Here is a 24,384-nt window from a genome sequence, read left to right on the forward strand (position 1 = left end):
TGTACATTTTACTATTTATATTCTGCCAATTGCATATGATAATTAGAGACTGTGTATTACAACAAAAAGTCTGGGCAGCATGATAAATCTAAGCATGCAGCAAACTGCACTAAAAACATAAAATTCTTGTTCTAGACAATAAAAAGAGGATTTTACTTTAAATTACTGGCCTTGCAGTTTATGGCATCACGAGTGCCTACTACAAATGACAGCGTGATGTACGCCTTTCCAAAGATCCATGCGCATGTGGGAAGTGCAAAGTAAAAGGTTAGGTATGGAAAGCACTATATTTTAAAATTTACATATTACTAAATTTCATTTGCGGCATGTTACACAGGGATGCCTTATGTAACTTTACATCTGCCACTAACTTGACTCTAAAAATTCATAATTTGGCGTATTTTACTGCTCATACACGGCACAACATAACTTTTAATACGTATTGATGCTCATATTTGCAATAAATCACAACTGTTATCTTACTAATGAGCTCAGCTTAGTAACTTCAAAAAGTGGGTTGCCTTGTTACCTCACCAAACCAGATGTAGATACATTATAACCTTTAAAAGAAAATTAACTCCATAAAGTAGAACAGTAAAGTTACAGTAACATCAAATATGCAACAGGAAGATTACTTTGAATAGCTCTAACTTCACCTCACAGACAAATTTTTTATTCCATTTACATTATCAGTTCATGAAGTAAAAGATACCTGTTCCGTAACTGAAATTTTCTACTCATCATATAAAAAATTATAAAAAATCTGGTGATGTATTATTAATAAACTATCTTCAAATCTGCACCCTAAATGAACCAAGAAACCTTTCTTACAATAATGAAGTAAATGTTAAAAACTAATATCCATCATTGTACACCTATATTATTCTATCTTCCTTGTGCCTCAGTACTTCAATTATGAAGTAACATTAAATGAAAATGATACATGATTAAACTGTGATATAAATGCTGACACACTCTAAAAACAGATCAAAATATTTTGAAAAATTTTAACTTCATAAGGCATCCTGCTAACATGCACTGGTTGTATTTATCTCTTGTCACTACAGTCCTCAGAAAAGGCCAAGCAGACTTCAGCTCACACTTATTTGTCGAGTTCAAATGGGGAATTAAAAAATGTAACTGCCATACTTATATGACTTCAAAAATTATACAATTAGTTGTTATATAATGCAATGTACTGTTAGCATTCAGTTCTGTAAATACTAACTCCAGAGTCAACGGCCCATTTACTACACATGAGAGACAGCTACTCAACTTACCTGTACGATGACTGGCAACATTTTTTAAATATACATTTATGCTGCAAAGTCATTGAAATAAAATTTAAATTGCTAATGTCAGGTGTATTAAGAAATTCAATACCAAACGATGCACTACTTGAGAAATAATGTTTTCACCATTTATTCCACGTTAAAACTGAATGTAGGACCATGGCTCAAAACCCAGATACCTGCAGCTGCCACTTAAGACAAATCTCTTCCAATTTTACCATCCGCATATTCCTTGTACAATATCTAAGTGTCTCACATCATACTACAATTATCAATACAACTCTCCTTCCAGGACAGGTATCCAAATTAAGAGTGTTGCCCTGGCACTCAGTTTTAACCTATCATGAATGTCTGGTATAGAAAATGATCTACCTTGAGAAGTAAACATTACACAACATCTTTAATTGCTCTTTGGGGAAGTTGAATAATTAGTTACAGTTACAATGGTGCATGTTGTTGTACCCTAACAGTTTCCTTCAGAAATACCTTCCCAGAATTTGGTATTTCACATTTACTTGCATTCTAAAATTTTAACATACAGGTAATGTTTTAAGTGAGACAATTTCATAAAACATTCCATAATTATCTCTGTTCCAACCACTGAAGGAATACTTTTGATAAGTCACTAAATAAATACTTCAGAGTATTAGCCTTCCTCACTTTTTGAGAGAATTTTTCTTAAGATGCAGTGGCTGATTGTTTATTACAATAATGAAAATTCCAGTATGGAAACAATAAACAAAACTTAGGGCATGTAAGCACTTAACTGTTGCTGATTAGTGGTGATGTAAATGCCCCCCCTCCCACCTCACACACATAATGGCATTGAAAGATGCACTATCTTTTGAGCTCCCACTCTTTTTCCAGTTTAAGTACAGACATACATCACTAAAAGTTAGCTTAACCTTAGTGTTTGCATTTCGCAGTCTGCATTTACACTTAAACAGAAAAAAAGCAGCAGCTTGAAAGCTAGGTGAAATTTTTTGTGCTGTTACATAAATGTACCACATATTAATCAGCTGCAGGTGAGTGGTTGACTACTCTCACTGTTTTAGTCTTTTATTTATTTTGGCAAGGAAAGCATGAATGTTTTGCTGCCTACAAATTACCAGATGCATAAAGCAAAATTATAAATCATGATTTTCTTTACTACTTCGAGTGAAACAATATTTTTAAATATACTAAAGGAAATTGGATGCACTAACTAAAATACTTACATGTACTCATCATAGACATCTTGCTTTGGTAAGGAAACATCTTGATCCTCTTCTAAATGAGTTTTAATCCATGTTATTGTCTGATGGATTTCAAAACGGCTCCCAAGAGGATTTAAAGGTCTGAAAATGGAATTACAAATCTATTAATATGTTACACTTTAGCTGTATACTAACTGCATGCAAGACAACAGCTGTGCCTTAATATCTCCACCAGTTGGAACATACCCTAACAAAGAACAGCAACCAGTATTAACATATTTTCATCATAGTCAATGTTCTGTCCTCTGTGTCTCCATGCCAAAACACTCACTCTACTATATATAGTGAACAGTGAATTTTTCATCTCATAACATACATTTATTAGTCATAATATCATGTGCAAGGAAAAAGAAAATGTTTGAAATGGTTAAAGCAAACAGAGAAGTAGAACTGATTACATACTGCAAGAAATACTGTACTTTATTAAGAAAAGTGATTAAAAATAAAAAGTCCAAATAATATGTGAAATAAATAATTCAGATAATAAAATCAAATTTATATGGACAATAGTTAAGAGAGAAACTGGGAAATCAGTTAAGGAATGTGACAACATTTGTTATTAAAGAAAACAGCCAAATAATAAATGATAGCAATCAGGTAGTCAATGTATTTAATAATTACTTCTTTGAAATAGCTCAGAAGATTGATATGGACAGTTCAAGGGATAAAGCCATAGAATATATGCAAGAACCAATGCCTTGTACACAGTGTGTCCCAAGAGGAACGGTCAGTATTCAGCGATATGACAGGAACGATCATTCGAAGCAAAAAATGTTTATAGATCTTATAATCAAAGTTTTCCCTGAGACATTTAAGTCTCATCTTTACCTGCAATAATGATGGAAGGTTCCATCATTACTGCAAAAATGTTTAATAAACATGGACTATACAATTCATACCTTCAGAGCTATGAACATTTCTTCATCTTTGATGCTCTGAAACAAATCTCACATACAGCTGGCTCTTTGCTTTCTATATTTTTGGAGGTGGTAGAACAGACCAAAAACACGAAAAAATTGAATAGTAAACATGGGCCCAAAAGAGCATACCTTAAGAGCTATGAGTAGTTCAGTAGAAGAGATGTGTTTCACAGTACCAAAGATGACAAAATGCACATAGAGCTTAATATATGCACTTTAATTGCCCATTGTTACTGGACTTTTTGTTCTTGTTTTTGTCCATATTTCAAGCTCTCAAAATATGGAAAACAAAGAGCATACAGTAGAAGATATTTGTTTCACAGTATCAAAGACAAAACTCTTAAGGGATGCATTTTAGAGCCTGTCTTTATGGGACTTCTTCACTTCAAATTATCGTTCCTGTCATATCCCTGAATATTGACTGTTCCTCCTGGAACACCTTGTACACAAGCAAATTTATCTGCCAAAGAAATAAAGAACATAATTAACTAACTCCCTCAAAACCAAAAACCCACAGTTATGAATATCTCAAGTAAAATCCTCTTTTCACATACACTATGTGATCAAAAGTATCCGGACATCCCGAAAAACATATATTTTTCATATTAGGTGCATTGTGCTGCCACCTACTGCCAGGTACTCCATATCAGCAACCTCAGTAGTCATTAGACATTGTGAGAGAGCAGAATGGGGTGCTCCGCGGAACTCACAGACTTCGAACGTGGTCAAGTGATTGGGTGTCACTTGTGTCATACGTCTGTATGCGAGATTTCCACACTCGCAAACATCCCTAGGTCCACTGTTTTCGATGTGACAGTGAAGTGGAAACGTGAAGGGACACGTACAGCACAAAAGTGCACAGGCCGACCTCATCTGTTGACTGACAGAAACCGCCGACAGTATGGCGAATGCCCGGTGAACGTCATCTGCCAGCGTGTATAGTGCCAACAGTAAAATTCGGAGGCGGTGGTGTTATTGTGTGGTGGTGTTTTTCATGGAGGGGGATTGCACCCCTTGTTGTTTTGCATTGCACTATCATAGCACAGGTCTACATTGATGTTTTAAGCACTTTCTTGTTTCCCAATGTTGAAGAGCAATTCGGGAATGGTGATTGCACCTTTCAACATGATTGAGCACCTGTTCATAATGCATGGCCTGTGGTGGAGTGGTTACATGACAATAACATCCCTGTAATGGAATGGCCTGCACAGAGTCCTGACCTGAATCCTATAGGACACCTTTGGGATGTTTTGGAATGCTGACTTCACGCCAGGTCTCACGGACCGAAATCGATACCTCTCCTTAGTGCAGTACTCCATGAAGAATGGGCTGCCATTCCTCAAGAAACCTTCCACCACCTGACTGAACTACCCTCCTCAATGATTGAGTGTTTCTGCCTGTCAGAACATGAGGTCTGCCTGGTCCTGGTTTAACTGTGGTTGTTCCTTCATATTTACATTTTATAATGACATCACCAACAGTCCACATGGGCAGCTTCAGAAGGATTGATATGTCCCTCATGAATCTGTTACTCAGTTAAATCCACTGATAGGTCCATGTAGAAGTCTCTGAGCTCTCCTGGCTGACCCACTTTACTATTACTGCTTCTCTACTAACAACACAATACTTCCCACATCTTGTGATATCTACTGCCCAATTCTGCATTTTCTACCCATCACTCAGCCTTAGTGTGGTACAGAAATGACTGAGGTATTCAGAAACTTTGACCACCTACTGTGTGATGTAAGGAATTTAACAGATAACAAAATCAACTTCAGACACAAACTGCAATCGTGTCGATTTGACAACTTTTCTACTTCACAGAAGCAATTTTGAAAGTGTAATAGTTGGTGTTTATGGTAAGGAGTGTGTGTGTGTGTGTGTGTGTGTGTGTGTGTGTGTGTGTGTGTGTGTGAGGGAGAGAGAGGGAGGGACTGAGAGAGAGAGAGGGGGAGGCAGAGGGGGAGGGAGAGGGGGAGGGAGAGGGGGAGGTAGAGGGGGATGGGGAGGGTGATGGGGAGGGGGAGGGGGGTGTGGGAGGGAGAGAGGTAGGGAGAGGGGGAGGGAGAGGGGGAGGGAGAGGGAGAGGGAGAGGGGGAGGGGGAGGGGGAGGGAGAGGGGGAGGGAGAGGGGGAGGGAGAGGGGGAGGGAGAGGGGGAGGGAGAGGGGGAGGGAGAGGGGGAGGGAGAGGGGGAGGGAGAGGGGGAGGGAGAGGGGGAGGGAGAGGGGGAGGGAGAGGGGGAGGGAGAGGGGGGGGAGAGGGGGGGAGAGGGGGAGGGAGAGGGGGAGGGAGAGGGGGAGGGAGAGGGGGAGGGAGAGGGGGAGGGAGAGGGGGAGGGAGAGGGGGAGGGAGAGGGGGAGGGAGAGGGGGAGGGAGAGGGGGAGGGAGAGGGGGAGGGAGAGGGGGAGGGAGAGGGGGAGGGAGAGGGGGAGGGAGAGGGGGAGGGAGAGGGGGAGGGAGAGGGGGAGGGAGAGGGGGAGGGAGAGGGGGAGGGAGAGGGGGAGGGAGAGGGGGAGGGAGAGGGGGAGGGAGAGGGGGAGGGAGAGGGGGAGGGAGAGGGGGAGGGAGAGGGGGAGGGAGAGGGGGAGGGAGAGGGGGAGGGAGAGGGGGAGGAGGATAGGGAGGGGAGGAGGGGGAGGGGAGAGGTAGAGGGGGGAGCAGAGGGAGGGGAGGAGGAGAGGGAGGGGAGGAGGAGAGGTAGAGGAGGAGAGGGAGGGGAGGAGGGGGGAGAGAGAGGGATGGAGGGGGGGAGGAATGTGGGGGGAGGGGAGGGAGGGAGAGGGGGATAGGGAGAGAGGGAGAGCGGGAGAGGGGGAGAGGGGGAGGGGCAGAGGGGCGGAGGGGGAGGGCGAGGGGGATGGGGATGGGGGGGAGGGGAGGGGTAGGGTGAGGGTGAGGGGTTGGGTGAGGGTGAGGGGGAGGGGGGAGGGAGAGTGGGAGGGAGATAGGGAGGGGGAGGGGGGTCACAATAGTGATCTGCCAAACATGCCAGAGACTAAGGAACACCTCATTCGGCTACTGAAGAAATGTCAGTACTTTGTAACATAACTCCCTAATACATAGAGCTGTACCCTAAAATTAACATTCTTTTTTCATGAGCAATAACAGTTATTTTACATAATATGAATAATAATCAATGAAATCTTGGAAAAATTATCATTTCATCCCTCATGAACCTTTCCATCATTTTTTTTTATAATTTGTGATTAAAAATTGGTATTTTGTGTGGAGAGACCATTTTGAAATCCAAATTAATACTACATATGTATCTTATTTTAGAACAGGTGTGTTATTGTTCTTGCACGCATAATATTTTCCAGTACATTCACGGAGGTGGTAAGCATTGAGACCAGTCAGTAATTATTAACATCTCATTACCTTTTTTGTTAAGGAATCTCAGCTTGTTGAAAAAGATGCACTGTGATAATGATGTACTGCATAAATAACTGAATATACTGTATAGATGGGAAGAAGAGGACTTCAGTAATTTACCTGATGTATTATTAACCCCTATGACACATTATGTTTAAAGAGAGGTAATTACATTCATAATTTCCTTGTCAGAGCTCGAGTAACTGTGACCAGGTTGTATGAATGTCACACTGGTATTGTTTCTTACACGTATTCTATTGCTTTATCCCTTGAACTGTCCACACCAGTCATCTGAGCTACTTCCAGGAAGTGATTATTACAGTTAATTACTCAGTGATAAGCCACACAAATACCCGTTTACCATCTGCATGTAGAAACATATCACATTCTATATGGTCAATCAAAAGGAGATGAGATATTTGTGAATTGCATCTGTGTCGCATTCCACTTTCATCGACAAGTGAAAGACTTAACCATGAAACACCAAAACCTAAAAAAGAAATTACAGTCATGTCTTATGCAGGCTCAGAATGTTATTGAAATAATCTTATTTCTAGTCACTGCCTGTACCTCAAAATTATTATATGGTGTTTTATAATGAGGATTTCCACAGGACTAAGTTACTAGGGATACTACAAGGCCTTGCACTTATGTTCAAAATACTGCTGACCTTACACTCATTACCCAATTAGGATTTGCAATTAAACAGCATTTCGTTTTCAAGAAAGAAAATACAGTAATTTTTTCCTCTTCTAAACCTTACACTCTGTTCAATCATACTCCACACTAAGTAATCTGACTGCAGACTCTCATCTATTCTCCAAAGTCATTTGTATGTATTTGTCTGGTTTCCGAACCACTAAAGTAAATGGAACTACTCAGACCCCTGTTACGTCACTCATAGCCACTCCAGGATTCTCTCTTTTATTTCATCGCTACCAAATATCAAACTTATTCTTAATGCTATAATTATAATTCGTTACTTTAAATAGCTAACTTTTTCCACACTATGGCCATTTAACAGCGAAAAAGCCAGATGGTGTAAGTTTACGCAGTTCTCATGTATTAATTAGTTTTTACACAATTATTACTTACTTTTACAAATCAAATTCATTTTAAACTTGCTGCAGGTTACTTAACAACAAGTATGTATCTAACTTTCGGGAGACTGCTCAAGGGACCACCATCCAGTCAGCATAAATTTCATAAGATATGTGGTTAAACAAAGAAATAAGTATCTAATTGGTGTAGATCTAGTTTAAATAAGCACTCCAGCATTTGCTTTAAGAGTTTTGTGGCAATCACGGAAAATCTAAATACCAACATCCAGATAGTGATTGAACCCAACTCCTCATGAGAGTCTTCATCTTAACAACTGTGCCACCTCACTTGGTAAACACATTATGTGGCACACCAGTATACACCACTATGGGCAAAATGACTGAAGTATACATCAATATCACTCATAAATACAATATAGAGTTTAATATTTTATGATAAGTTCCTTTGAGCTCTATTTAATTATTTCCCATCAGTTTACAGGCACTTAAATCAAATAGAGAATTCCATCAAATATGAGCTGTTAGAATGATGAAATGAAATAGATAAGCACACATCTTGCACAGACCTCTTCAAAAGTCTTGAAAATTTTGCACCGAATTTCTTAATACATTCACTCCTTAATTATATATTTGCTACTGATACTATATTTCCAAGTTGACTTGGCCTTCCTATCTGTTCTTCAAATAGCACACTCCTATCTGACAAAAAGCAATAAAGAGGAGAAACCTCATGAATGTAAAAGAAATTTCCAAAAATACTTTATTAGCACAAACTCTTTCTTCACTCATCTAAATTCGTGGACTGAGGAGTCTTTACAGCTAAACATGGAGTAATGATAATTAATGCACATTTGTCACTGGTTTTACAGTTTATAGATAACTGCTGTTCAATGATGAATATTAATCTGACAAAGTTGATAATAACCTATAAATATGAGATTAACAGCAATGGTTCAATATACCAGAGGATGTGGCAGTTTTACTCAAAGTAATTTCTTCTCTGTTCAGTTCATGTTGTTAAACTTGGTTGGAGTAAGCAGTTTCACAAAAGTTTATTAACACAATTTCTAACATTTATTTCATTGACATCTGACAGTTCACTTTACAATGAATGAATGAGTGAGTGAGTGACAGTCAATAATAAAAACGTGATGGTGAAAATCTGAGTGTATGTCGGGTCAGAAGTCACATTACAAATGACTTTCAACACTCAAGCTTCTCAAATATTACTCTATCTTGTTTATAGCAACTACAACTTCAAAATTTTGCATTGGAGAAGCACACAAATATACAGCCATGCTGTTGATGTCTAGAGCAGAATAACACATTATTATTTTCTACAAATACTAGAAAATGTGTTGTATCTGGTCTCAGCTGACAACTTCCGGATACTGAACAGAAACAGTGAATAAATTACGTGAAATGTAAGAAATCCAAATACATGTCATGTGGTTTGTGGAGTACTGAATATTTTGTAATTTAAACACAACCCTTCACTATCAATCGCATAAATATTAATATAACTAAGTTACTGACAGCAAAAAATCACAAACTTACTGTCTTAATGGGTCCACATTTTCATTCTTCCCCGTAGGCAGTTTAAGGTATAGAAAAAGCTTTTCAGCAGTAGAAAGTTGGTTAACTTGGTCCAAAATTTTCATCACAGTCTGTTTTGAGCTAGAACTGCAAGAAGATAAAGTTCTTTCAGGATATTCAGTACATGTTTAATCAGGTGAACAGTAATATAATAAATATTATTGTTCTCTTATTGATAGGTGCATGGTAAATTGAAAACTATGCTTGAAAACAATATTATACAGCAATGCTATATGTTCATCTCCTGATTATCAAGCTGGTTTCAATATGTAAACTCATTGTGTGAAAGCTGGTTATGTTAACCAATGTAACATTTCAAAAATGACAATCAATAAAATAAATAAAAGCTTATACAACCATTGTAACATGCATTTAGTAAATGGGAATCTAATACAATAGAATTTGATAATAGCCACTCTGCAGAAACACACAATGGCATTAGTACTCCAAGTAAGTGCACTATGACTGCTATTACACTCTATACATGTAAATGATCTGATGGACAGGATTAGCAGCAATCTGTGGGTTGTTTGCTGATTATGCTGTGGTATAATGGAAGGTGTTGTTGCTGAATGACTGTAGGAGGACACAAGATGACTCGGATAAAATTTCTAGCTGATGTGACAAAAGGCAGATTGCTCTAAATGTAGAAAAATGTAAATTAATGCAGATTACCAGGAGGAACAATCCCATAATGTTCGAATGCAGGATTGGTAGTGAGCTGCTTGACACAGATGTGGATTAAATATGCAGGTGTAACATTGCAAAGCAATTTGAAATGAAACTAGCATGTAAGGGAGGTAAGGGAAGGCAAATGGCTGACTTCAGTTTATTAGAAAACTTTTTGGAGAGTGTAGCACATTTGTAAAGAAAATCACATATAGAAGACTAGTGGGACCCATTCTTTGAGTGCTGTTCATGTGGTTAGGATCGCCACCAGATCGTATTAAAGGGAGACTTTGAAGCAACTCTGAGAGGAACTGCTGGATTTGTTACTGGTAGGTTCAATCAACATGGGAGGGTTACATGACATTCTTTTTGTGAGACATTATTGAGAAATTATGTAATAAAATGTAGATTGCTGTTACATAAGTTTGATGATGTATTATTGTGATGGATCCATTTCAGACAGGTTGTCGTCTTCAGACCACCTGCATAAGTTACATAGCATTTTTATTTTATTATAATTTTGGTTAATCATATTTAGTACTTACTTCCATATACTATCAGTCATCACTGTTGTTCTGTATTAAGTTTAGGACTTCAAGCTACGAGCTGTTTTGTGGTTTGCTCTTGTTGTTAGTAGTCCTTTCTTATAATTTTTGTAATTTGACATTTTATCATTAGATTGGTGTACATATTGTATACAGATGGTGTCTGTTCCTTCAAACATCAATATCTGAAATAACAGACACCATTCGCACGCTGATGAGCACATTATGATCACCTGCCTAATAACTTGTTGGTAGGTTTTGAGGAGACATGTGGCATTATACGTCTATGCAAAGGTCATGTAACTTGCATAAATAATGGGCCACTGATATGCGTATGCACAGATGGGTTCCATAGGATTTACATCAGGCAAATTTGATCACTGAGACATCAACATTAGTTCACTATGATGCTCCTCAAACCCCTGTAGCATGGTTCTGGCTCCGAGACATGGGCAATTATACTGCCGAATGATGACATCGCCATTGGGGACAACATTAATCATAAAGGGATGCAGGTAGTTTGCATCTGTCAGCGTGTCTTCGATTGCTACCACAGATCCCATGGAAATGCAGGAGAATGTTTCCCAGAGCATAATACTGCTCCCAACAGCCTGAGTCCGTGGCACTTCATGTTTTGAGCTGTCGTTCACCTCAATGATGCCATCTGTGGATATGACCAGTAACCTAGTATAGCAAAAATGTGATTCACTCGAAGAGCTGACATGTTCCCATTGATCAATGATCGAATCCCAATGGTCAACTGCCCATTACAATTATGATTGACAATGTCGTTTGGTCAACATGTGAACACATACGGATGGTCTCCTGCAGAGCTCTGAGTTCAACAATGTACGATGAACGGTGTGCTCCTAAACACTTGTGCATGCACCAGCACTGGGCTCATTCAGCACAGACATTGCAGATCACCATCTATCCTACTTTGCAGAACAGATAATCCTCTGAACCCCACTTTCTGTGAAGACTCCTGGACATCCAATAATTTAGTGCCTAGTGGTAGTTTCACTGTCCTCCTGTCTCTTTCTGTAGATGCTCATGACAGTACCACGTGAACATTCAACCAGGTTCGTCATTTTTGAGATACTCCTTCACAGGCTCTGCGTATAATAATCTGCCTTTTTCAAAGCTGCTTATCTCAGAGGATTTCCCAATTTGAAGCCCATATCTTCACTAGGGTGATCCCCTGGCTCTGTCTACTCCACTTACATGCTTTTCTTACTACGTCATGTGCCTGCAACAATACCAGGTGGCTTTCAACATTGTGGTGGGCAGTGGTCATCATGTTTTGGCATGTCAGTGTATATAATAATATTTGAACTGACAGCAACTGAGGCAGTGTAATTGCAGAAGGTTGGTTGGTTTAAAAGAGGAGGAAAGGGACCAAACTGCTAGGACATTCGTCCCTTGTTCCAAATAAAACAATGTCGTGTGTGTGTGTGTGAGAGAGAGAGAGAGAGAGAGAGAGAGAGAGAGAGAGAGAGAGAGAGAGAGAGAGAGAGAGGGGGGGGGGGGGGGGGAGACGAGGCCGACAACACAAAATGGAGAGAAAGGAAAAACCACAAGAATGACGGAAGGGCAACAAACACTTAAATCGACAAAAGGGGAGAAGAAAACCACAGAAACACAAGAAACAGGTAAAAGAGATTAAAATGACAAAACAGATTACCATGGTTGGCTGACTACGAGAATAAAAAGTCGAAGGTAGCCACTCTGCAACACGTTAAAACTTCCACCCTAAAAGCACTGTAGTGGAGGGGACAGAGGAACAAAGGACATGTGCTAAAACTTAGATCAAACAATAAAACCCACCCTCAAGAATAAAACGTAAAACTAAATCGGCCGATGAGATGTTGTCAGATAAAATTAGCAGTAACAAGTCCGGTAACCAAAGATTTCATCACAGGGCAGTCAAAGTGGGACAGTGCACCAGAATATGGGCCACTGTCAACCGGGTGCCACATCAACACTGAGGTGGGTCTTCACGGCGCAAGAGGTAGCCGTGGGTTGTGTGGGCAATGCAGAGCCAGCAGAGAACCACAGAGTCCCTGCGAGAGGCCTGCATGGAGGGCTGCCACACATTCGTAGTGTCCTTAATGGCATGCAGTTTTTTGTGCGTACTGAGACTATGCCATTCCGTCTCCCAAAGCCGAAAATCCTGGCGGCATAAAAACAAACACAGGTCAGTTATTGGAATGTCGATCGCCGTAAGCGGTTTCCGTGTAGCCTGTTTGGACAGCCTGTCAGCAAGTTCATTGCCTGGGATTCTGATGTGTATACACAAACACCACTCAACGACCAGACCGTTCCAGGGCATAGATGGACTCCTGGATGGTCGCTGTCAAAGGATGACAAGGGTAGCACTGGTTGATAGCTTGTAGGCTGCTCAAGGAGTCAGTACACAGAAGAAACGACTCCCCGGGGCATGAACAGATGTGCTCAAGAGCGCGAGATCTAGCACCCAGCTCTGCAGTGAAAACATTGCAGCCATCGAGCAAGGAATGCTGTTCAGTATGTCCCCCATGGACATATGCGAAGCTGACGGGACCATCAGTCATCAAGCTGTCAGTGTAACCACTTCATTGCCTCGGTACATGTCAAGAATTGAGAGGAAGTGACACCAGAGGGCCGCGGGGTGAACCGAGTCCTTTGGGCTATGTGAAAGGTCTAGGCAAAGCCGTGGCCTTGGTGTACACCATGGAGGTGTATGCGAATGGACCTTGAGTATAGGTGGTAAAGGCAAGGACTCTGGTTTAGATAGAAGGGACCGGACATGAACTGCAATTGTAGGCCCTGACCTGAACCACCAATGTAGGAGATGAACCATTGTGGGTGGGAAAAGGAGACGGTAATCTGGATGCACACGAGAACTATGAACGTGTGCAACGTAACTGGCGAGCAGTTGAATACGCCTGACCTGCAATGGAGGGACTCCAGCCTCTGCCACGACGCTGGTCACCGGACTCGTCCTAAAAGCACTGGGCTGAGTAAATGCAACACTGAGGGCACAGCCGAACCATAAACCAGACTCCAATAGTCAAGGCGGGATTGAACAAGGGCTCTGTAGAGCTGCAACAGCGTAGAGCGATCTGCACCCCAGTTGGTGTTGCTCAGGCAGTGAAGAGGATTGAGGTGCTGCCAGCACTTCCGCTTAAGCTGACGAAGGTGAGGAAGCCAAGTCAATTGAGTGTCAAAAACCAGTCCTAAGAATCAATACGTCTCCACTACAGTGAGGGGCTCATCAATAAGGCAAAGTTCTGGTTCCGGATGATCGGTACGACACCTACAGAAGTGCTTAACCACATGACTTTGCGACTGAAAACTGGAAGCCGTGGGCTAGAGCCCATGACTGCGCATTGTGGATCGCTCCCTGTAGGTGCCACTCAGCAACACCAGTACTGGTGGAGCAGTACTAAATGCAGAAGTCATCTGCATACAGAGAGGGTGAGACAGATGGCTGTACAGCTGTTGCTAGACCATTAATGGCCACTAAAAATAGAGATACACTTAATACAGAACCCTGTGGGACCCCATTCTCCTGGATATGCGATTGGGGGGCCCGGGGGGGGGGGGGGGGGGGGGGGGGCATTATGGGAGGCACCAACTTGGACACAGAAAGTATGAAGCAACAGGAAATTCTGGATAAAAATCGGGAGCAGGCCTCGGAGACCGCATTCGTATAATGTGGCAAGGATATGATGTCACCAGGTGGTGTCACATGCTTTTCATACATCTAAAAAGATGGCAACAAGGTGTTGGTGTATGGAAAAAGATTGTTCGGATGGCAGACACGAGTGGCACAAGATTATCAGCAGTAGAGCGAACCAGGTGGAAACCGCCCCGGAACAGAGCCAGTAGGTCATGTGACTCCAGGACTCAACCCAACCGCCGACACACCATATGTTGCAGCAGCTTACAAAGAACATTTGTGAGGCTGATGGGCCGATAGCTATCCACATCAAGTGGCTTTTTGCCAAGTTTGCGCACTGGTATGATGGTGCTCTCCCTCCAGTGCAATGGAAAGATGCCATAGCACCAGATCCAGTTGAAGACCACGAGGAGATGCCGCTTGTAGTCAGACGAGAGATGTTTAATCATCTGACTGTGGATCCGATCTGGCCCAGGAGCTGTGTCGGGGCAATGTGCAAGGGCACTGAGAAGCTCCCACTCTGTAAATGGGGCGTTATAAGGTTCACTGTGGTGTGTAGTGAATGAGAGGACTGTCCCTTCCATCTGCTGTTTGAGAGTGCGAAAGGGTAATTCTCCGATGCAGAGGCACGAAAATAGTGCTCAGCAAAGTGCTCAGCAACCGCGTTTGCGTCAGTAGATAACAAGCCATTTATGTAAACACCAGGAACACCTGTTGGGATCTGGTACCCAAAAACTTGTTTGATCTTTGCCAAGACTTGGGAAGGTGATGTATGACACCAAATGGTTGAGACGTATCGCTCCCAACACTCCTGTTTCTGTCTTTTGATAAGCTGGCAAACATGGGCACAGAGCTGTTTAAAGGCTATGAGGTGCTCCACGGAAGGGTACCGCTTATGCCACTGTAGAGTTCGCTGACACTCCTTAATTCCCTCAGTGGCTTCTGGCAACCACCAAGGAACTATCTTTCACCAGGGGAACCCTAAAGAATGAGGGACTGTGTTTTCTGCCGCAGAAATGATCGTTGTAGTTACCTGCTCAACCACCACATTGATGTTACAATGTGGGGGAGATTCAATGGTGACAGCAGAGGTGAAAGCTCCCAGTCTGCCTTGTTTAAAGCCCATCTGGGCAGGCGTCCATGGGCCTGATGCCGGGAAGTGCTGACTATTACACAGGTCATCATGTGCTCTCCAGTGGATACATGGGAGAAGGCCAGGACTGCAAATCGAGAGATCAATGGCCGAATATGTGCTGCATGCCACACTGAAATGTGTGGGGGCACCTTTATTTAAGGTGCAGAGGTTGAACTAAGAAAGTAAAGTTTCGACATCTCTGCCTCAGCTAATAAACACGGTGCCACCCCACAAGGGGTTTTGAGCATTAAAATCTCCTGAAAGTAGGAGAGGTTTAGGGAGTTGATCAATCAGTGCAGCCAATGCGTTCAGGGTACTTCACCATCTGGAGGAAGATATATGTTGTAGACAGTTATTTCCTGCATCGTCTTTATCCTGACAGCCACAGCTTCAGGAGGGGTTTGGAAGGGCAGGCTCACTGCATACTGAGTTCAGGACATAGACACAAACTCCACCTGACACTCTATTATAGTCACTATGGTTCTTATAATATCCCCTATAGCTGTGGAGGGCAGGGGTCCGCATTTCCAGGAACCAGGTTTCCTGAAGGGCAATGCAGAAAGCAGGTGTAAAGTTTAAGAGTTGCCATAGCTCAGCCAGGTGGTGGAAAAAACCGCTGCAATTCTGCTGGAGGATGACGTTATCATGAGGCTGGGAAGGCATGAAGTGCACAAGGAGGCAAGTTATGCCTCAGGGTCACCTGCTGCCACCAACTGAGTATTTGTAGCCATTTCTATGGTGGATGAGGCATCAGTGTGATCCAGGTGGGCAGGAGATGCTAAGGTCTCCACTGCATCCTCAGATGCAGAATTGATAGGGAATGGTGGTGTTGGGGCCACTGGAGAGTCCTATTTCTTAGCAGACTTCTTCTTAGTTTGCTTGCTCTCTCGCTTCTCTTTAGGGGCTTGCTGGGAAGATTTCTCCGAAGCAGCTTCAGGCATGGAGGAAGACCGTGAAGCTGTTTGTCCAGCAGTTTTTGGCTCCTTGAGCAATGTGAGTGTCCTCCGTGGCATTAGTAGAGACCTTGGAAGAGAGGGCCCCAAGGGACCCCTTCTGCACTAGAGCAGCCGAAGGAGGCTTTTGCTTCTCCTGCAGGGGGGAGGGGACCGATGTCCCCTGCGTTTGGGGGGGGGGGGGTCCTTGCTCCCAAAGTAACTGCTTTGGGGCGCAACAAAGGAAGATTTGCCACCTACCACCAAGGAGGTGAATGTATTCTGGTTGCCCGGAGGGCTCACTGTTTGTGGCACGGAGTGAAGAACCACTGGCACTTGGGATGGCAATGGTGACGTAGCTGCAGCATATGTCAACGTCTACTGAATGGGGTGTAATATTTCAAATTTACGTTTAGCCTCTCTGTAAGTCAACTGGTCCAGGGCCTTGTACTCATGATTTTTCACTCCTTTTGGACTACTGGGCAGTTTGGAGAGCAGCGGGAGTGGTGCTATCCACAGCACATGGAGTATCTGGGAGCAGTGGACGTCCGCAGTCTCGATATGTGGTGCTGGAAGTGCAGCGGAATGACATGTGCCCGAACTTCCAGCACTTAAAGCACTGCATAGGGGGAGGGACGTATGGTTTAACATCACAGTGGTAAACCATCACCTTGACCTTTTCAGGCAATGAACCACCATCAAAGGCCAAGATGAAGGCACCGGTAGCAACCCTGTTGTCTTTGGGTTCCCTGTAAATGTGTCGGAAGAAATGAACACCCCGCCATTCTAAATTGGTGCGGAGGTCGTCGTCAGACTGCAAGAGGAGATCGCGATGGAAAATGATCCCCTGGACCATGTTGAGGCTTTTATGAGGAGTGATGGAAACAGGAATATCACCCAGCTTGTCACAGGTGAGTAACACTTGGGATTGGGCTGGGGATGCTGTCTGAATCAAGACTACATTCCTCCCATGGTGTAGCGAGAGAGGGAAATGATGTAGGGTCATACCTGTCGGCATTGTATTTGATCTTGCCCTTCTTAGAGACTGCTGGTGCCGTACGGTCACCAGCAAGAGATGACTTAGTCTGCTTCATTGCGGGTCACCCATCCTGATGTCACCCACTCCAATCAGGGGCTCTCCCCATGGGCGCCACCCAGCCACACCAAAGGCCAACTGGCATGATGGCTATTACCGGGAGTGCTGATGCCCCAGGAAGCCAGGACTCTACTTCTTGGCATATGTGGGGAGTTTACAGCTCAAGCATCAGCAGTGCAATCCCTCTGTTCTCAGGGGGCTACCACCACATGGGTACATGATGGCCCCACCACAGCAGGCTGGCTACCGTGCTGGATACTGGGTGCAGAGAAGTCTAATATTGTCACGGGGACGGAAGAGGACAGGAGACAATGGAAGAAGATGGCATACCCCAGAAAGTGTCCTCGCCCAAATAGTTGAATCACAGGTGGAGATGCAAAGCCATGACAAGAGATTCAGGAGATCGAATCTGAGGGCACAATGGATAACTCATGCACCACGTAAGGCATCCTTCCCCATATGGCCTGCATTTCTGTAGAACTTTGAAAGTGGCAGGTCAAACCATAGAATAGGACCTGAACTCCTAGGGCCGAAAAGCATGAGACTCCTTTTAGTCGCCTCTTACGACAGGCAGGAATACCTTGGGCCTATTCCAAATCCCAGACCCATAAGGGGGTGAAATTACAGAAAGACATTTTTATATATACCACCAAAATGGTGCTAAAATCTTTATTATGCTGAAACTAGTTTCAACAATTTAAATCATCATCTGACAGATCTCATAGATGTTGATGAGAAGCTAGTTTCAACCTAATACCACATAGATAAAATACCTTACTACAGCTACGGAGTACAATCTAAGGAAGATTTTATGACTGTTTATGAAATTTTACTATGTGGATACCTGCTTCACTATAATGGTGATTTTTGAAATATTTGAACAACATATCTCCCAGTAAAAGATATAATGCAATGTTTGTATCACCTTTTCATTCTACTATCCAACTTAGCTACTATAAAAGTGATAAAAAACAGTGCATTGCCAGTGTGACATTTGCAGTAACTGAAGAAAAAAAAAAAATACCCAAACTGCAAACAAACTACACAAATAGTAAACATTTTCACAACTGCATATCACAATATTTTTGTCATATCTTTCAGCTCATCCATTAGGAAAAAAGTAATCGAAATCTTCTTCACAAAATTAGTATGAACTGTCATGCCTGAAATTCCATTTAATTTATAAATGCACAACGAAAAGCAAACAAATGCATTTTTACATACAGTAGTTCCACGCACTTTCTGCAATGACAGAAAAACAAAGAGTAACTGTAACCTGAGATAATTTATTATTTAAAGTTGATCTGCATATGCCCATCATACAGTTTCTATGGCATTGAACAAACAATTATTCACAAAGTCACTCTCATTTAAGGTTTCCGATGATTTTGCAGCACTCAAAAACTCTTATAGCCAATGAGGAAGAGTAATCTTGAGTTTCTGTCAAGCTCACAGAGTTCAGTAGTGTGTGCACTTCTGGCAAAAATCCTTAATGTCTCCTTATATAAACCAATGAATACTTTCTGAAATTACCAATTCCAAGAGCCCACATTCTAATATGAGTTATGATGTATATTACACCCTGCAATGAGATTCTCATGTAATGACCAGGAGTGTGAAATTAGACAAATTAGTGTATATACAGAGGGGTACAAACAATCTTTCTTCTGCAACATCGCCTATAAATGGAACAGCAAATGCAGAAAATGATTCTGGTATGTTATGTATGCTCCATGAGATACCACATGAGTGTTAACAAAGTACAGATGTACATGAAGATACAAAACTAATTATATAATGCAATGATGAGCTGAAGTGCAGTAAGCTAAAAGGGCCTAGTATACTTAAACGGCATGGTAACAGTGTGCCTTTTACCACGCCACTATCATATCATCACACAGACAGAACTACAATGGCAGCTCTGGTAAATATGTTGGTAAGGTAAATACAGTTAATTAAAATATATCAAAACACACACTGAAAAATTTAGCAGAAATAACCTGTCAGATTCTCCCATACACCGGCTTTGGCACTTCAAAGTGTTCACCTTGCTCCTAGGTGTCTCAGGTGTGGTAACGATCTTAATTTTTCAGTAAAAATTAGGCCTGTAAGTAACAGTTTTTTAAATGAGGGGCTTTCGTAGCTCAAGCATGTTAAAACAATTATATGAACATTTAAAATCTGTACTAACTGGTTTCTTGAAAATACATAAAACTGGGACCAATGTTTCCTGTTCATTTTTTAAATCTTTAAATAGTTAGCTGCAAGACTGGGTCAAGTTCAGAAACCTGGAAACTCATCCACAACCAGAGAATACTTAACACAAAATGACTACTGTTCAGTAGGTAACATTTAAAAATATTTATTTGAATGGCAAAAGGCTCTTGAGGAAGATTGACTGATTTCTAAATACAATCTAAAATAAATAAATAAATAAATATGCACCACAAAATAATTATCTAAACAGGATGAATATTGATATATGTGATGTACACAATTGACACGATGTGACCAACTCGAAAGCAGAACTACTGTTATCCAACAAATATAAGACGAACAGGTGTACTTCTTACCCTGTAAAAGGATATAAGCTGTTGAAGGATACTATTAACAAGTATTCCAGGCCCTCTTCAGACAAAAATAATTAAAGTGGTAAGATATTGTTCATAAGACTCCTGTACACATACCACCAGCAGGATCAGGTAGTCAAAAGTCAAATTGCATCAATTCCACCCTTACTGAAAGTGAATCAAGGTTTTTCAGACTAGAAAAATCATAAAATGTGGTAGTTCATCATCTGTTTAACAGACTTTCCTACATGGCTGGTTAAGCTGACATCATGCTAACTACACGGAATGGTGAACTCCTTTTCTGGATTTGAAATTGTGTAATTATCATGTAATTATTGATTTCTTTTCCCACTATAAAGAGAATGCCATTTTATTTAACAATCAAGATGGAAATCTTTCACTTCAGGACAAGAGTCTCTGCATAGGAGCTACACCAGGCTCCCTGATTAGCCACTCATCTGGTCTATCAAGCAAAACTTCTCACTCACTCAAGAACTGCAACACCTTTATATGGATGCAAAAGTGGCTTGATAAATAAAAATGATGGCAACTATTATATAGTGAATACTGCCTTGAAAATAAAACACAGTATTTGGGTGTATCAAATCTAGTTTGCCTTTTTGAGCAACCATTCCTCCAGTTTCAGTTCAGTTTCTTGTCTAGCACAGAATGCCATTGCTGCTGTGCAGTTTGTGTAATCTGGCTTGAATTTAGAAGACATATCTCTAAATACAATATCAGATTAAGAGCAGGCACTGAGAGGCACATAATCTATATCATCATTTAATTCTAAGTATACAGAGTATGTTTGATCTTCACGAGTGCAGAAATTGCAACCTTAACTACATATGTTCATGTAATATAGGAAGACATGGTGTGATATGTACCAGTTTTCCATTATAGCCACACCACCTGTAGCTCCGCCCCTTAGCACAGGATAATTGGGTGCTTCAAAATATGGAAATAAATGCTGGAACACTTTCCTACTACTTTCAGTCCAAATGGGACAGAAAGTGGTAGATGTCACGTACGTGTACAGGCAAATAAATGATTACAATTTCAGAAAAAAATTGATGATTTATTCAGGAGAGAGAGCTTCACAATTTCTGTCCACTTTCGTAGTTCATGTCTTCAGTTAGTCTTGCTAGCATTGGTAGGATATGTGCACACAGTGTGCAGATGCAGGGGGGAACTGGCCACAGTACCCAAACAGCAGAATGCTCTTTTGTCTATGGTCAGCCACCTTCAGGCTGCTGGCTCAGGGTGTAGTGGTGGCAGAGAACCTGGAGCATTGCGTGGGAAATCCCAGGAGTCACTTATCTTGCCGGTGGGCTCTGCTGCCAAGGCACCTCCTAGTGTGCCTGATATGGTGGATCCACCCTCTCTGTGGGGCAAGTGATACGTGGTAACATGTTCACATTGCTCAAGGCAGAGAGCCAATGTGGAGGTTGGCCGTGTGGCCTCATCTATCTATCCTGTGAGTGAACAGGTAGCTGTTTCTTCAGCATGCTCCGAGCAGGCACACATGGGTAGGGGTTTGTTAGTTATCAAGAGCTCCAACATTATTTGCATTATGGAGCCCCTTAGGAAAACAGCATTCACGGCTGGAAAGATAGGCAATGTTCACTCAGAACGTCTGCCATGGGGACCTCATCCAAGATGGGGGCCATAAACTCCTTCATCCAAGACATGGAGGTGTCCTTGCCTGTGGCTATCAAGCATGTAGGATGCGGTTGTCTGCAAGTTGTGGCTCACGTTGGCACCAATGACACCTGTCACATGGGTTCTGAGGCCGTTGTCAGTTCATACAGGCAGCAGGCAGAGATGGTGAAAGCTGCTCACCTCAAACATGGAATGCAAGCAGAGCTCGCAATTTGCAACACTGTTCCCAAAGTTTATTGGGGTTCTTTGTTTCTCTAGTGCGACCTATTCTTGAGTGCCATTTGACTGTTTGGGATCCGTACCAGTTCAGATTAAAGGAAGAGATTAAAGCAACTCAAGAGGCAAGCTGGTAGATTTTTTACCAGTAGATCTAAACTACACGCAAGTGTCACGGAGGCGTTTCAGGAACTCAAACGTGAATCCCTGGAGGTAAGGCAATGTTCTATTCAAGGAACACTACTGAGAAAATTCAGAGAACCAGCATTTGAATCTGACTGCAGAATGATTCTACTGCCGCCAACATACATTTCACACACGCACCATGAAGTTATGATACAAGAAATTAGGGCTCATGCGGAGGCATATAGACGGTTGTTTCCTCCTCTCACTATTTGCGAGTGGAACAGACACAGAAATGACTAGTAGAGGTACAGGGTACCCTCCTCCACACACCATATGGTGGCTTGTGGAGTACATATGTAAATGTAGATTTATTTACATCCAATATCAACTGTCAGACGCTACACCATTCATTAATTCTCTGCAGGCCTTCCTGCAGTTCATTACAATATTCTGACAGTGCTTATTTCTTAAGCTCACTTTGCTGATTGCCTTTTAGGGGCAGTTTTCCACCTGAAGAGCGAGAAGCTGTTCTGAAACTTTACACGCTCCTCCACCCTCACATTCTCAGAACAAGGGTGACTCATTGTACAGGGAGTGTTTCACTGCCACTGGTGATGATTTTTATTCTAATTTTAAGCAGTGGCTGAGATTGAACCCAGGACACTTTGATTACTGTACAAATAGATACTCTGAGCTTGCAAATATGGTATCATACAAAAACTCATGTGCAACACAAGAAGTTAAGACAATGCATATTCTTCTAAAGGTGTCAAATCTAGAGAAACTCTAACTTCGTGAATGACTCTGCTACCAACAAAAGAAACTATTCAATACCAGTAATCCAGTCAGGACAACTCACTGAACAGGTGGTTCAAAAGTGAAGTGCTGTACAATTTTTATTGCCATGCCAACACGAATGTAATGAATAAACAACAGACGATGACGACAACAACAACAACAACAACAACAACATCAGAAAACATAGACACTGCAAAAAGAGTATGAAAGTATGTCTTTAGCTCAGTAAATGAATGGGGTACATGGAGGAAAAGAGCAACATATCAAACACAAATACTATCAACAGTTCACAAATCAATCAGTACATTAACTTTGAGAATGAAATCAAGAATGAAAGGTGTGAAAAACAAACTTTTCCTCTTCATTTACTGAAACTGCCATTTCATGGGAGAACTAATTTTCTTAGGTCATATTCTAAATATCTAACAATATGGACAACCAACCCAAAAAAATAGAGTGAAATAACTAGCAGTTAATACACACTAAATCTTGCTATAAATTACCTGGTACCTCCCTAGCCATATGTGCCAGACTACTGATTTGCACGTGTGGTTGAATAAGTCTAGGATACATTAATATCCCATTCACTTAGGGACCCAGTTTTCTCAGTTTATTCTATCTCCACATGTCTCACGATTTTCCGTCAGAAATTACATCATAACACAATTGACGCCATTTGTGTGAGTAGGCTGTAATTAAAAGTTAGTGCACTACTAATCTGATTTGAAAATATAGATCCTGCTCAGAAATTGCCTACATGAATGGTAAAAGGCATCTACAATCCACATGCACAGTGGCCGGCATGCCAGACCCCATTAGTTTTTAATCCGGCTAACAGCCCTGTTCTACTTTGGGTAAATCATCATTGTATTTATAGTAGAGCTTATTTGCACCATAATTTTTCAAATTTGACAACTACATTTTCTTCACATCTCTTCTGATCTTTCTTGGCCTTATGTACAGTTAAATGTTGTTCTGATAACAGTCTTTACCAATGCACCAACAGTATACCCATTCAGCATCCACTTCTGACAAGCTGTGTTAATGTCTGAATCCATCAGGCTTACTTATGTTTTGTTGGCTCACACTGGTACTTGATGTCCAGAATTTCATAATATTCTCTTTATGGGCATCTCAGATTTTGCCAACTGATTTTTCTTTATTTGACAAAAACATCAGCTACAGCAGAGAACAGCAATAGTATCTAATTTCAGCACAATATTATGTACAGTAAATCATTGAGTCAAACTATGCTCAGCAACTAATCAAGTTTAACTGTAAGTGTATGTATTGCATGTACTCCAAAGCATTTTTTACATGCTATAAATATACTTTTATATACTACAGTGTGTAAACACAAAATAAAACAAGAAAATTTGTCAGATACAGAGAGACAGAAATAGAAAGTAATTGAATTCAATAAAATTTAAATGTACTTTGATAGTGTTAAATGCAACTTTCCAAATAGTGCCA

General features: G+C 41.6%; 1 protein-coding gene across 1 annotated transcript in view; it reads right to left on the reverse strand.

Annotated features, from left to right (window-relative positions):
• Window positions 1-24,384, reverse strand: part of LOC126183936 (DNA-binding protein RFX7) — a 108,702-nt gene that overhangs the window by 80,040 nt on the left and 4,278 nt on the right. Inside the window, exons 2-3 of the mRNA XM_049926284.1 lie at window positions 9,460-9,585; window positions 2,510-2,629 (exon numbers count right to left, since the gene is read on the reverse strand). Of these exons, the coding sequence (XP_049782241.1) occupies window positions 2,510-2,629; window positions 9,460-9,585 (246 nt within the window). The remainder of the gene's footprint in view (window positions 1-2,509; window positions 2,630-9,459; window positions 9,586-24,384) is intronic.

The sequence above is a fragment of the Schistocerca cancellata genome, chromosome 4, assembly GCF_023864275.1.
Source record: "Schistocerca cancellata isolate TAMUIC-IGC-003103 chromosome 4, iqSchCanc2.1, whole genome shotgun sequence".
Classification (NCBI taxonomy): Eukaryota; Metazoa; Arthropoda; class Insecta; order Orthoptera; family Acrididae; genus Schistocerca; species Schistocerca cancellata.